Source organism: Octodon degus, unplaced genomic scaffold (genome assembly GCF_000260255.1).
Source record: "Octodon degus isolate 3935 unplaced genomic scaffold, OctDeg1.0 scaffold00081, whole genome shotgun sequence".
In the NCBI taxonomy this organism is placed as follows: domain Eukaryota; kingdom Metazoa; phylum Chordata; class Mammalia; order Rodentia; family Octodontidae; genus Octodon; species Octodon degus.
Window position 1 is genome coordinate 8,050,086 of NW_004524657.1, and position 14,647 is coordinate 8,064,732.

The window sequence follows — 14,647 nt, forward strand, 5'->3', positions numbered from 1 at the left end:
CCATGAATAAGCATATCCCTAATATTAAACAATGTAGTGTTTGCATAAAACCTATGTACATCTTCCTATATATTTTAAGTCATTTCTAGATTCCTTAATATGTCGTACACTAAATATATTAGTATATAGTTATTACACTGCATTGTTTAGGGAATAACGGCAAGAAAATATCAGTACATGTTCAATACAGATCTAATTTGTTTTTCAAATATATTCACTCTATAGATGGTATATTCAACCCATAGGTTGAATCCTCAGTTATGGAATCCATGGATAGAGAGGACTACTTGCTATTGACATGGGTTATGATAAAAAGAGCCAATAGAGCATGTAAGGTCACTATAGAGGAACTAGTAGGTAGACTTTCAAATGCAGGGATCACAACTTGAAAAGACATAAAAGTGGGAAAGAAGAAGGCTGTAAATAAAGAGAAAAATTTAGAAATTATCTGTTGAGCACAGCAAAGAAAATGGTAAGCCAGAGAAATAGAGATCACAGGAGAGCTGGTATGTAGAACTTGAATTAAATGCCTATAACTGTGATCTGTTTGCCAGCTAAGGGGTCACATTTCCTGGGGACACTTTACACAGAAACTCAGTTTTCTGGAGAGCCAGCTGTGAATGAGAACTCAGTTTCATGGGCAGATCAGTTACATGTCAAATGAAGAAAAACATGGCATTTGGACATGAGACCCAACTCCACAAGCCACTGGAAATAGCAAAATTCTCTGTAAGTTTTTCAAAGTACAAGAGAACAGCTCCAACAGAATGACTGTGAGACAGGCACAGTGGCACATGCTTGTAAGCACAGCTACTCAGGAATCTGAGGCAAGAGGACTGTAAATTAAAGGCCAGGGCAATTTAGCAGGGCCCTGTCTCAAGACAAGGTGGGACTGATGATCCAAAGATGGAGCTCAGTGGCAGAGCACTTGTCTAGCCTGCAGGGAGCCCTGGGCTTAATCTTTGTCTCCAGGACCGTGAAAGGCAAAAAAGAACAATGTTATGAATGTGTGTTAATAGCTTGTGTAACCCAATACGTACCAAGCTCATCAGACAAGTGTAAATATATATATTTCACAAGCTTTCTGATGTCAAGGCAAATGACCAGGAGATTATGACATTTCTGCATACTAGAACACCTAAAATGATACAGATGCAGCAGCCCTATCTTAACAAGGATATAGAGAGCACAATGTCTTCCAAAGGGATAAAAAACAGTTCATCATACATGTGGAGAGCCAGCTGTGAGTGAGAACTCACGCCAGGTGGTCCGCAGGAGTGCTTGGGGTGGAAGCCAGGTGAATCACTGAGATTCTTAGCATTGAGAGACATGGAAAAGGGAGCAGAGGGAAGGAGGGCAGGAGGCAGGGTGGGAAAAGACTGAGGTTTAAGAAAAAGAAGGGTTAGGAACACAAACAGGAGGGCAGAAAAAGGGTCTTTCCAGGTGACAGTTCAGCTACCTGATAACTTGATACCAAATGAGCACCTGAGAATCTGTCACGTAAAACCACAGCAGATGTCCAGAGAAAATAGTCATATGGAATTGCACTGCAAGAACAGTTGAAGAAAACACTGGCAGAGGTATGGCTTGTGCTCCCAAATCTTCCACAGGAAAAGGCATGTCTTTCTACAGGGTGAGGTAGACACAGAAAGAGGAGCAGGACGCTGAGAGTAAGAATTGTGCTTAAAACATCCACAGAGCTGGGTATGGTGGCGCACACCTGTAATCCCAGCACTCAGCAGGCTGAGGCAGGAGGATCTTTGCAAATGTGAGACCCACCAGGGCTACAAAGTGAGCTCAGACCAGTCTGAACTCCATAGCAAGTCTCAATCAATTAATCAATCAATCAATCATACACAATATCTTGTTTCCTGTCTCAGGATGAAACTGCCACAACAGACCCAGACATGCTGGGGCACCTAGCAAGAAAGTGTTCTTTCCTCTCGCCAGCTTTTCAAGGAGAGGCTGGGCCATAAAGTGTCCACCAGCTGTCCCTCTAAACACCACAGTAGATGAAGAGTTTTTTTAAACATCTAATTTTCACATCTCCTCTTACCTAGGTGAAGTGTTAGTATCCAAACACCCACTAAAGTTACCCTACTAATATTCATTAGTGAAATCTAAAAAGAGAACTGATATTTTTATTAGGTTTTTTCCCCCAAAGGAAAAAAATTTGCTGTTTAGAGAGGGTTGAGTAACTTGTCAAGGCTCATGTTTACTTCTGTACCCACTAACCTATATTGCTATTTTTCAGTGTTTACTTTCCAAATATAATGAAACTACCTCAATGGGAAAACCTCAGTGGGAAACCTCAGTGGGAAATTTAGACGGGAAAGCAGGCATAGTATCATTTTCCTTTCAATTCTACTGAAAATATGAATAGTTATAGTTGTAGGACAGCAGGATCATCCAGGGGTTTCGAAGAGAATGGGCTGCAACACAAATCAGAGTGCTAATCTTCTGGTTGTCTAACTTTGTCTTAAACTAACTGCTGACGGCTGACTTAACCCCATCTGGGGAAGTGAAAAGAGAAGGAAAAACTGTCCTGCATTCCCTGACAGCATATCTGGAGCACGACTGGATTCCAGAATTCTCTGCCAGCACGACTTTGGCTGCCATCCCAACCCCCTCCGTAAAGGACAGAAACTGCTCTATCCAGAAAAGGAAGAAGACCTCTTGGCTCTTGCATGCCCACACAAGTGTGCACAGTGGACACTAGGCAGGAAAACTGAAATGTTTTCTTATCAGATAATGGAACAGAAAAACCAAACAGTTGCCTTTAAGGAGAAAGGAAACCTGAAACGTTACTTGGACATAATATGAGAAGCAAACAACATTATTGAAGGCCCCTGTAAGGGCTTATTTACTACATGTGGAAGAGAATTTTCATTATATTATATACACAATGAAATGCATTTTAAAGATGTTTTAGATTATAAGATATGGTGTGAGTTCAAAACTTAACATAAAACAAAAGGATGAGCTGAAATGTATATGATTGTATCTACAATTAAAGGACCCATTTACCAAAGAAATCCATCTAACCTGGACTTCATGAGGAGAGAAATTCATATTTCTTTTTTTATTTAATGTATTCAGTGCAGAGTCTACAGGGTCTCACTACACAGGTCAGACTCATAGTGATCCTCCTGTTTTCAGCCTCCCAAGCACTGGGATGACAGGCACATGCCACCGTGCCCAATCTCAATCGCCATCTCAGTGCACTCTGGGGGTGGGGTGGGCACTGCACACAGGGGATCAAACCCCAGTCCATGCCTCTGCCTAACCAGGTGCTTTAATCCACTGAGCTATCTGGCCGACCCTTGAAATTCATATTTCTCACTCTTATATTTTGTATTGATTGGACACACGAAATCTCTTATTTCTCTTAACATTATCACATGAATTCATTCCTTTTCTTTGTGATGTCAAGCTAGTGCATGAAAAGCAGCATGGCTTATCACTGGCAGATGTTGGTTGCTAAATGAAAATAAAAGTGATCCTGTTTTCTTTCACATTTTGATGTGATCTTACTATTCATATACCAAAAGAATATAAACATATGAATACACATAGGTATGCACATAATACATACTCACATATATGATATATATGTATATAATATGTATGTAACTGAAATGACTAATTGTCAGACCTTGCTAGTTTCTTAACATTCATAATTCTATTCACTCTTAACAAGCCAATGAGATAGGTATCATATTGCTTCTAATTTACGAAACACCAAAAAGAATCATAGAAAAATGAAGCCATTTGCATGATCCTTTTGCGTCTTTCTCCAAAGCAGCTGAGACCACTGTTGTGTCCTGCCCATGCAGATGGAAGTGCTCTCAACATTGATTGTGCTGGTGGTGGCACAAGGCCTCGGCTTATTGGGAAAATTAACATGGGTTCATTCTATTGTATATAACTTATAGCACATTAAGTTGCTTTTAAAAGAAAAACAAAAGTTTTAAGAATGTTTTTTGCATAATTTTCTTCAAAACCTAAAATATCCTTTATTCCAAAACATATCTATGCATACAGGTCTATATGTAAGGATTTTGTGTAAGCGAATGTGGACTTGTATTGTTGTAAACTTAACACAAGTTGCCCCTGCTTCCATGGGATAAAATATTTTTTTTCTTTTCTTTAAGGTATTTAGTACAGAGTCTACAGGGTCTCACTATGTAGATTGGACTAATAGTGATTCTCCTGTTTTCAGTCTCTCAAGCACTGGGATTACAGGCGTGCACCACCATGCCGTTTCAATCACCATCTCAGTGCACTCCAGGGGCAGGGCAGGCACTGTACACAGGGAATCGAACCCTGGCTGCTGCATTCTGCCTAAGCAGGCACTTTAGTCAGTTGAGCTATCTGGCCAGCCCAAAATATGTTCTATATGTTTTATCCCAAACATAAAATAAAATTAACCATTAAAAAAAGAAAGAAAAATGACTCTGATGTGATCATGTATTTTAAATCGAATTGAGTTCAAACTCAAACCCCTTGAAAGTAGGAAATGTTCTAATTGTCTTTATAATCCTAATATAATGATTTTAAAAATAGCAATTGAATGACACAGTAAACAAATGCAAATCCAGTCTTGGACAGGATAATCACAGCTTCTTAAATATAGCTTATGACATTTTATAAACATGAGTAGTCAGGTGTGGTTGTCTCTCCTATAATCCCAGCACTTGAGAGGTTGAGACAGTATTGCTATGAGTTTGAGGCTGCCCTGAGCTACACAGTGAATTCAAGGACAAACTAAACACATAGCAAGACCTTGTCTCAAAAAACAAGCAACTACAAAGTGAGAATAATGTTCATATTTTAACACAAAAATAATGCTGTTCTCAATTCTAATAATTTACTGTAATTTTTTCATACAACTTAGAGGGAAGTCAGAAATTTTTCCAAACAGTGTTTTAAAATCCTGGTAAAGAATTGTATTTTATTTTTTTCAAAATTTTATTGATAAACAGATAGCAATGAGACAGTTTCACATCAAATCGGAAGTATAGTTTCAACAAATAATACACTGTATATATTCTTCTTAGTGGTTAATTGCTGTACAAGATGCGGACTTGAGATCCTATTTACAAACACTATTAGAACAAATCATTCTATTCATTAAGAGAATGCAACTATATATCTATCCTAACCACTTCGAATACACAGATACAAAATGGACATTCATCGGTATACCCCATTTTTTCTAAGTTCCGTTGTTGAATATTATAGGTGTGTAAACTCAGCAAAATATTCTAAAAGAGTCCAGTAGCCCATAGTAGCATTGGGTCTTCTGTTTAACTGGCAATGTCAGAAATTATTGGCCTGAGTCCCCCACAGCTCAACAAAACAACATGGTGTTACTTCCTATATATCGTCTTCATACTTTTTTACTGGATGGTTAAGACCAAGATAAAGCAGGACCTGTGCAACAAGAGTTGTAGCTTTTTGGTCTGACAAGGTCAGTGAAATGCCCTCAGGATTTATCCTGAGAACCTGTACCTTAGATTGTAGAACCTTTGTCAGTGCAGCCATGTGGATGAGTCATGGCCATTGCTTGGCCAATGTGCTCTCTGTGAAAGCCTGAGAGAGTGTCTTCTCCCCATGTGACTCTCCTTAGGCACAATCTACATCATCGATCACTTTCCTCTTTGGTCCCATAATCTTCTTGATCAGAAAATTTGGGACACTACTGAGGTATATGACGTTACAGTACAAGTTCTCATATGTCCTGAGTCTGATAAAGGATTTTAAAGTAAAGAAGGAAAACAATTACATTTCGATGGATAGATATTAAAAAGTATCAAAATAATTTACTTGCAACTTTAAATTTTTACTCTGTACTCTTCTGTAGGATTTACCCAGGACTTTACTCATGGGTATTCCAAGTTAGTTAGTAGCTTTCACCCCTGGCCATATTATAATCATCTGAAGAGTATTCTATCACTCTGGACCAATAAATCATAATTGAGTGAAAGATAAAGTATTGCCAATATTTTTAGAACTCTAAGTTGTTTTCATGTACTGAAATAAAGATTACAATGAATATGTATACTCACTCATTGACAAACATATTAGAAGAGGAAAATTTGAACTTTTATATCATAGGTGAGGTTTGAATTGAACCTCAACTTTCTCTGAAGTTAGTTTCTAATCTTACCAGCAGGTAGTTGATGTAGATGGATGTGGGCTGATTTTTCAACAGATGAACTTTAGATATATAATCCATGACTGGAGGATGATAAAATTCCTATAAAAACATCACATCTCCTACCTCCCTTGTCAGAATTCTGCAGGGAAGAACATTAGCTGAACTCACAGGTTGTTCGCTGAGATGGCCTCAAACCTAGACTGGCTTGAAAGAGCCCACATTTCCATCAAAATCACTGGAAACATAAGTCAGGGTTTTATCAGGTCAGAAAAACCTACAACCCACTGCATCAATCTGTGGAAGGCTTTCAGTGGGAAACTGAAGTGAATACTAGAGGCAAAAGAGTATACCCTGATTCATTGTTGCAGTCCTACTTTTTCCAAGCTAGCCTGAGACCTTGAAGTCAACCTCGCTTATTATGTGCCTCCTGGACCACTGGAACCTTTCCAACGAAACACTGGCCAGACAAAAGCCCCATTGGCTGTTCTTGTTCTTTCCATAAGGTTGTGTGTGTCATACTGAGAATATTTTCTTTGTATAACCTATACTTTATCTTCTTCCTGAAGGCTCATGGAAGAGTTATTATTTTATTAATGTTGAACAGGATCTGAGAGAAACTCACACCATTGACTCTCCAGGAAAAGAATATCCTGACTTTTCCACTACCTTGGAAATAGAGCGTTCCCCAGTCAAACTTTCATGTGAGACCCCAGTCCTAGAACCTCCAGTGTAGCCTCATGAAAGATTTAAAGAAGACTCTGGCTAACACAGGCTCTTACCCCACAGCAACCTCGAATCAATAAATGAGTTATTGTGAGCTGCCAATCTTGTGGAAATTCATTATGCAGCAATAGTAGCTAACATACTCTTGGAGATGATAAGAATATATATTTCACAAGGATAAGGATAAAATGAGAAAATTTACATAAAGATCAATAAATACCATCTCTGGTATATTATTACTAGGTTTTATTTTTTAAAATATAACTTCAACAATATGTGAGCATTTGAATATTGGGTTCCTATTTTATGGTTAGCATGTTATTTTTTTAACTGATACTTTTTAAAACTTTTTTGGGACATTTTAACAAATAAGTTTATATTTTCCATTCATTAGTGTCTCACTTTAGATTATCCTGTTTACTTTTTAATTTTATGTTTGTTGTTAATAAAGTTCATCTTTAATGAGTTTGCCTTTTTCTTTTATATCTTTCTTTATAAATGTCAATTAGGGTAAAAGCAAAAAGGCATTGCTTATTAGGATGGTAACCCAGGTAGGTGGCTGGTCATGTCTTCTCATTGGATCACCCTATGTTAGACATTTCACTTGTTTTGACAAATCTTTTATCAACTCCCATTGACCTATAGAAACGTTTTTACTTTCTTCACTATAATATGGACATACTCTATTCTGAAGTACCCAACTAACTTGAGGAAAGAGAGTAGGAGAAGGTAAAATTTCTCAATTTTTGGTATCGTATTACCTGATAAAGCAGTCCACAAGACTCAGCTAAACTAGTGAATGCATAATTATCACAGGGAGATTTTTACCTTTAAAACTTGGGTTCTAAACTTAACATCCAAGTAAGTTATATGTACTTTATCCTTTTATATTTCCAATACAAAGTTCTTTTGTAGCACAGCTGGATTTCCATTTTACCTGGTGAATAATCAATGCTGAATAAAGAAACACATCAATAAATCTGCCAGGAAACTATAAAACTATAAAAGATGCTAAAATAATTCTTTTGTGGTCTTCTGAAGATTTTTAAGCAGTGGAACCATTTCTTCTAGTGTACTCTTTAATAAAGTACTAGCAATACATAAGTATACATTATTCTAATAAAATTCAAACTCCATCCACAGACTTTGCATCTCCCACTATTATTGTCCCAATTTTCCTGCCTTAAAATGCAAGGGACTGTTCCTCAGTCCCTCACAAGAAGTAGCTACCTTTGGAGAAAAGGACTGGGGTATCAAAGTGCCACACTGATCTGTTAAACAAAGTAATACATCTTTTGTAGAGCAGGTTACTGATGTTATATCAAAATTAAGGGTAGGAGCTTTTGCTACCCTGGCCATGTGATTTGGGCAGATCACTTATCACCTGGAATCACAATGGAATGCCATATATGTCAGGTAAACAGCGATGGCCTTGTAAAAGAACATAGCCAGTCTGAATTTGGGGTTCCATGTGGGATCCCTGGGGGACTCCAAAGGAAAGTCCATGTCCTGTTTATTGAGCTGGGTCTTTTATGGATAGGTTAGAGGGTTAGAGAGATAGGCTTCGGTGAGATGACCTGAAGAGGGTCATGAGATTGGGGGATCAAGAATGGTTGGGTATGTGGCCACAAAAGCCATCACTGTGACCTTCCAGGCAGGGCTGGTGCATCCTGTCCTATCAGAGTGGGCACTGCTCCCTGGCTCGGACTGCTGTGAATCAGCCACTCTAGGAAATCAAGAGTCTTGGGGCAGAGGTAGAAGGTAGGAGTCAGACCTATCAGTATAAAATTGGAGAAATAGGATAACTGCTTTATACCGGTACTTGGAGAGCTTAAGTAATTTTCCACATTAAAAATAGGTAGCACTAATACACCACATACAGTATGTGCCAGAGAACATTGTCTATGAAAACAGTAATGGTAATAATTGATAGCCATGATAGTTACTATTATATCATTTGTCCATGTGGTTTTTGCTTTTGTTTTTGTTTTGTTTTTGAGTCTGGAATCAGGGATTGATGGTCTTTTAGATAAAAATTCTAGGCCAAAAGCCAGCCTTCCATTCCCTGGGCCCTACGCCAAGAACCACCCCTACGATCTCCATGCCTTCTGGCCATATGAGTATGTTGGTGTCTTGGCAGCTGCTCTGAGGTTTTCTTTACACATGCTTTGGAAGTGATAGACTTGCCTAGTTTAAATATCCTTTGCTTTCAAGCTAATTACAATAAAAGTTGTCATACAGAATTTCAGTATAGAAGCATGAAAAGTCTCAGGTCTAAATATAAGATTTTGTTGTCTTCCTTCCTCCATATTGTTCTGTGGCTTTTGTTTTATCATGAATGCCAGGGAAGAAGAAAATTCTGTGGTGCCAAGAATAAAGATTCCACAAGGTAGCTGGAGCACAGGGGCTTCCCAAGGTATAAAGCAATGCAATTTTTTTTCGAGGGACTGCATATTTGTGTCTAGTTTTCCTCCTGAAAGACAAGTTCAAATAGATCTCACCTAGAAGAGCCACAGAGCCTTACAAATCCTCACAGAAAAAGTGACCCTAAGGCAAAAACTAAACTTTCCAGGGAAAGTAATGTCTGCCTATGTGGGAATATAGGGGTCAGGCTGGAAAACTGAAGACATCTCCCCTCAGTGTCACACAGAGCCACACTTAACAATCTCATCCCACCTTCTCACCAAGAACATTGCCACCATCTGGGCTGTCTCTCAAGAGAGCTGTTTCACAGTTTGCATAACATATCATATGTTATTTGGTGTGTATCACTTTCAACATTGAGCCACTTTTCTGTGATCCAATAAATATTTATTGACTGTCTGTTAATGCATCCAACCATCTACTAAAAGCTTTGCATCTCTTATTTCATTTAATTCTAAAATATGTTACCTTAAGATAGATACCATTTTGCCCATTTTGTAGATGAGAAAGGTAGGCTTTAAAGGGTAAGTAATTTTCCATTATTAAGGAGTCATTAAGGAGTAAAGAGCATGGTGGTGCACACCTGTAATCTCAGCACTTGGGAGGCTGAAGCAGGTGGATCGCTGTGAGTTTGAGACCAGCCTGGGCTACAAAATGAATTCAAGTCCTGCCTGAACTGCATAGTGAAACTGTGCCTCAAAAAAAGAAGGAAAAGCTATAAAAAGTGATGAATAGGAGAAAAGTAACATTAATAATAGTCTCCTTTAAGCTTTTAAAAAACAAGAATCTTGTAACTTATTTTGTATAAAGCATGTGGCACAGTATACAAATAGGCATACAGCCTATTACAAGAGATTTATTGCAATCAAATTTAAGTATATAAGATGTGAACATTTACTTAGGACAATATAAAAATTAAGGTGATCATTAGAAACTGTTAGATAAACAACTCTATTTAAGGGAAGGATATAGCATTCTCACCTATCCTACAAAATGTGATTCCTGAGGTTTGGGTCAGGTGAGTCTGCTTACCAAGTAGAATAGAAAATCAGATAAACATGGATTTTGAATCCAAAGCCTGGATTCAGATCTGGCTATACCATTAACAGGGGAAAATTAGTAAATTTCCCCTTCCCTTGGGTGTCTTCAGTTGTAGAATAAATATTTAAGCTAGGCCAGTAGTTTCCAAATATTGGCATGTGCTGGAGTTTTTATCTATCTGTGACAAAATAAAAAAAAAAAAGGACAAGGAACTTCTTGGCATAGTTTAACTCATTTATTTTACAAATCTATTAAAATGGCTTGCTCTTATGAACTACCAGGTTTTCCCATCACTTTAAGCATCCTCACATGACAAAATTCAGGTATGACCCCCTATAGTGGAATCCTTATATTAAACTACACATGTGTTTTTAGTCTACAAGTCCAAAATTTTTGGAAGCACTAGACTAGGTGATCAAAAGTCTATCGTCTTTTGAAATGGCAAATAGTTTTTAACTAACTTTAAAGTTAGAAGGTAGAAAAAAAGCACTTTTATCCCTTTTCTCCTTTTTTTAATCTCAGCATTTCTTCAAATCTGTTCTGTGACACACAAATCCCTAGTAAGATGTTGCAATTTTTCTAGACAGAACAGGGAGATCCTCAATGAGAATGAGTTAGCAGACTGAAGTTTTCATTGCTGAGAAATATTCAGAACCTGTGAAATGCTAATGTACATCGTGAATCTGCTCCCAGAACAAAGCTATCAGATGTTCCCAAAAGTATTGACAAAAGAAGTTGTTCATCACCTCTACCCAAGCACCACAGTAGTACAGTGCACCTAGTTCTTGGGACATAGTTTGAGAAAGGTAATTTAAGCTAAAAGAAAGTTTTCCACTATCTTCCATAATAAAGAGAAAATGTACCATTAAACACAATGGGTCTTGCCATTCAATTAAATAGTTATTATAATTTAACTTTTTTTCAAATTACCAGAACTATGGATACTTTTTAAATCTACAAAAGAAGCAGAGATGGAACACTTCAGATCAAAGCTAAATGAGGTAAACACAATTTATGGCCATTTTTGACAACTACATGGTTGTTTTTCTTTATCATTACAAAAAAGCAGAAAAACTGTGTTGAGACATTGGTTTTCAGTGATTGCAACATGATAATTAAGGCACTTGGAATTTGCAGAAGTTTGCACTAATCAAAATTTGGCTTTTATCCCATAAACAGTGAATACAAAGCAAAATAAAATCATCTACAGGTATTGAAACTGAGCAACACCCCAGACTTCTCTCAAATAGTAGGTTATTGTTAAATATTTCATCAGCATGAACAACTAATTCTGAATGCCTGTGGCTCACAATTTATTTAAGTCACTTTAGTATAATCAAGAAAATTCTTTGTGGAAGGAAAAAAATGTAACAGTGTTTGTTTTTTCTTTTTCTTTGCATGATTATTTGAGTAAAGTTGAGAAGTTTACTTAACCTTTTTTTATTGCTTTTCACATCATCATGTGAAATGTCATCTAGCCAAATGATTCAGCTCTCACATTTTGGATTTTAACTTTCACTTTACCCAGTAAAGAAAGAACAGCTTTTACTTGAGACATGTGATCCTGAAGTGAATTATCAAGAGAGGAGCTACCAGAGACCTTTTCACTATTTAGACACTAGCAACTTTTCTCCAGACTCAATGCACAGTAGGTTTCTGACAAGCTTGTGTCTCTACTTCCTCCAATATTTTCCATCATAACTGTATGGTAAATTCCAGCCTGTTTTTCATAACCCTGATTACTGCAGCAGTCTGCAGCCATAAAAAGCCTTCACAGACCTAGAGTTGGCTTAGAAAAGTATCTCTGCAAAGAAACAAAAGTCTTTGTAACATTTACTTTTAAAGGTAGGAGAAAGGCAAGAGCTTCTTGTTTTAAAGCTGATGATCTCAAGGAGATTGTTTTAGGATTTAAGTTTAGCAATTCTCGTTTTCTTCTAATGACATTTATAAACAAAATACCAACACTAAACTAAGAAATTTGGCCGGTTGGAGGGGGAGTGTCCTCTCAGCAGATGAAGGCTCTTTGGAACTCCACAGCGTCTGCTGCTCAACTCTGACCCAACGTTGGTCTGACCTGTCTCAGCTCCTCAGTCTCCCACTCACAGGTAGGTGTGAGGTGTGGGACAAGGATTCCAGGTTTTGGAATCAGCTTCCTTTAACCCTTTCATAACTCTGGTCCTAGTTTAGTCTTTAAGTATGGGGGATAAAATATCAAATAACTTTTTAACAAACAACAGTGTCCTTTTACACTATATTATTTTCAAGTTCCTATGAACATAGAAATTGGTTTTCATTTCTGCAGTAAAGAGCTAAAATTTAAAAGCCAATAACAGGGTAGGGGGGAAAGCTTAAGCAATCCCTTCACACATTTGAACTTTGAATTTCTACAGATTAACCCTATTCCCCCACATGGTTAAACAAAGTATATTTAATATCAACAGTTAACAACAAGTATCTCTTAAAATTAGTTTTAAAACATAAACATGAAGGCTACTTGCCTTTTGGCAATTTCTGTGCATTTCCCAGGGCAAGTGCAATACTCCCACAGAGAAGTAGACACCCCAAGCTGGAGAGCATGTTGCATTTGCCACCTCACACGGGGAGAGATGCTGGTGGGTGTCTCGCAACCCTGGAGCTGCATTTAAGTGGACTGTCTTCCAGGGACAGAGGCGGGCGGCTGCACTTCGCTGTGCTGTGGGCTTACTCACAGGGGGTGGAGACAAGATGACATCACACCCTTTCCCACATACACACACAAACCCACACACACTCAGACACACACACACACATGCACAACAGCCAAAACATATCATCACATTTCCCTCTGTCAAGTTGCAACTATCTCTTTTCTTTCTTCTACTACATAAAGACTGAAATTATGGCCAGTCTATATTATAAAAGAAAAAGCAGGCACTTTTGAAACGTTTGAAGAGCTGTTTTAAAGAAACTGTAAAATACAAACTTGAAACCATCAGACCATTAAGAACATAAAATGAAACCTTAGTAGGAAGGAAATTTTTAAATTATCTAGTAAACCACTCCAGTTCTTGTAAATGGGAGCAAACTCAAAAAAAATATACTTTGAACTATGGCACAGCTCCAACATTATGATCATTTAAGATTAAGTCCTAGGCATGCATGGAAAATATATGCATATGATGTGGATGTACAGACAAAGAGATAGCCCTCTTGTCACTTGAGCCCTGATCTAGGTGGGGCCCTACCACAGCATCTGATGTGTTTTTTGTGCAGGTGCTATGGTGTTACTCCCATTTTATCAGTGAGAAAAACTGAGGCTAAAAAAAGTTAAGTGTGCTGACCAACCTAGTAAACTCTAGTGCCTAATAATGGAGGTTTGAAATAGAACAAATTGAGTTTTAAACTTTGATTTTACTTACTAGCAAGGTGTCCTTGAACAAACCTCTTCATTATTCACTGACTTCATTTTAGTGTCTGCTCTGCATCAGCTATGGATCTTGTTAGTTTACACATAGTACAATGTTTATTTTTCAGAATGACATGAGCAAGGCATTGTCCTACATCTCATGGTACAAGTAGAGAGACAGAGCACAGAGAAGTCAAATCAAATGTCCAAGGTCACATTGCTATTTGTATCTCTATATACAAAATAGTTAAGATAGATATACAGCTACTTTCTCTTAATTGAATGAGAAGAATGATTTGTACTAATAGTGTTTGGGCAGGATATCATGTTTGCATCTTGTACTATGAATAACCACTATGAAGACAACAATATGCAATGTATTCATTGTTGTAACTGTCCTACTAATCTTTTTTGAAACAGTCTCATTGCTATTTGTTTCTCAGTAAAATTAATTTTAAAAAGTAAGCAATAGAGCTGGGACTCTAACTGGCTATGTAAACCCAGAACTTCTACTCTGAATTACTAAATTTTAAATTTTTAAATAGAGATGATAGTGCCAGTTTCACAAATTTGCCAGTATAAATTTTAGAAAGTATTTCGTCTGACATACTGGAAAAATTTATTACATGGAAGATGCTGAAAACAAAAGTAAATGAAAACAATAGTAAAGCCCTCAATGAAATAAAATAAGATTCCAACTCAATGTGTCTACATCTTTACCCTCCATGCATGAGCCCTCTACCTGCATCACACTGCCCCCAATTTAGGCACACTGCTGGAATGGCTGGTTAATAAAGTGCTTTCAGTGTTGTTTATACATTATACTGACTTTGAAAATTGTTTTTTTTTCACAGGATTGCCATGGCTGAACTAGAACCAATAAGAGAGAAGTGGAATAATACTGGTCAAAT

The 14,647-nt window shown here is 37.5% G+C and overlaps 1 protein-coding gene across 13 annotated transcripts in view; it reads right to left on the reverse strand.

The window, feature by feature from the left end:
* The window catches only part of Abi3bp (ABI family member 3 binding protein), a 275,396-nt gene extending 262,390 nt beyond the window's left edge, over positions 1-13,006 (reverse strand). For all 13 annotated transcript variants that reach the window (XM_023721261.1, XM_023721268.1, XM_023721267.1 and 10 more), the window contains exon 1: positions 12,850-13,006. In XM_023721261.1, the coding sequence (XP_023577029.1) occupies positions 12,850-12,928 (79 nt within the window). In that variant the 5' untranslated portion in view covers positions 12,929-13,006. The remainder of the gene's footprint in view (positions 1-12,849) is intronic.
* Positions 13,007-14,647: the final 1,641 nt, after the last annotated feature.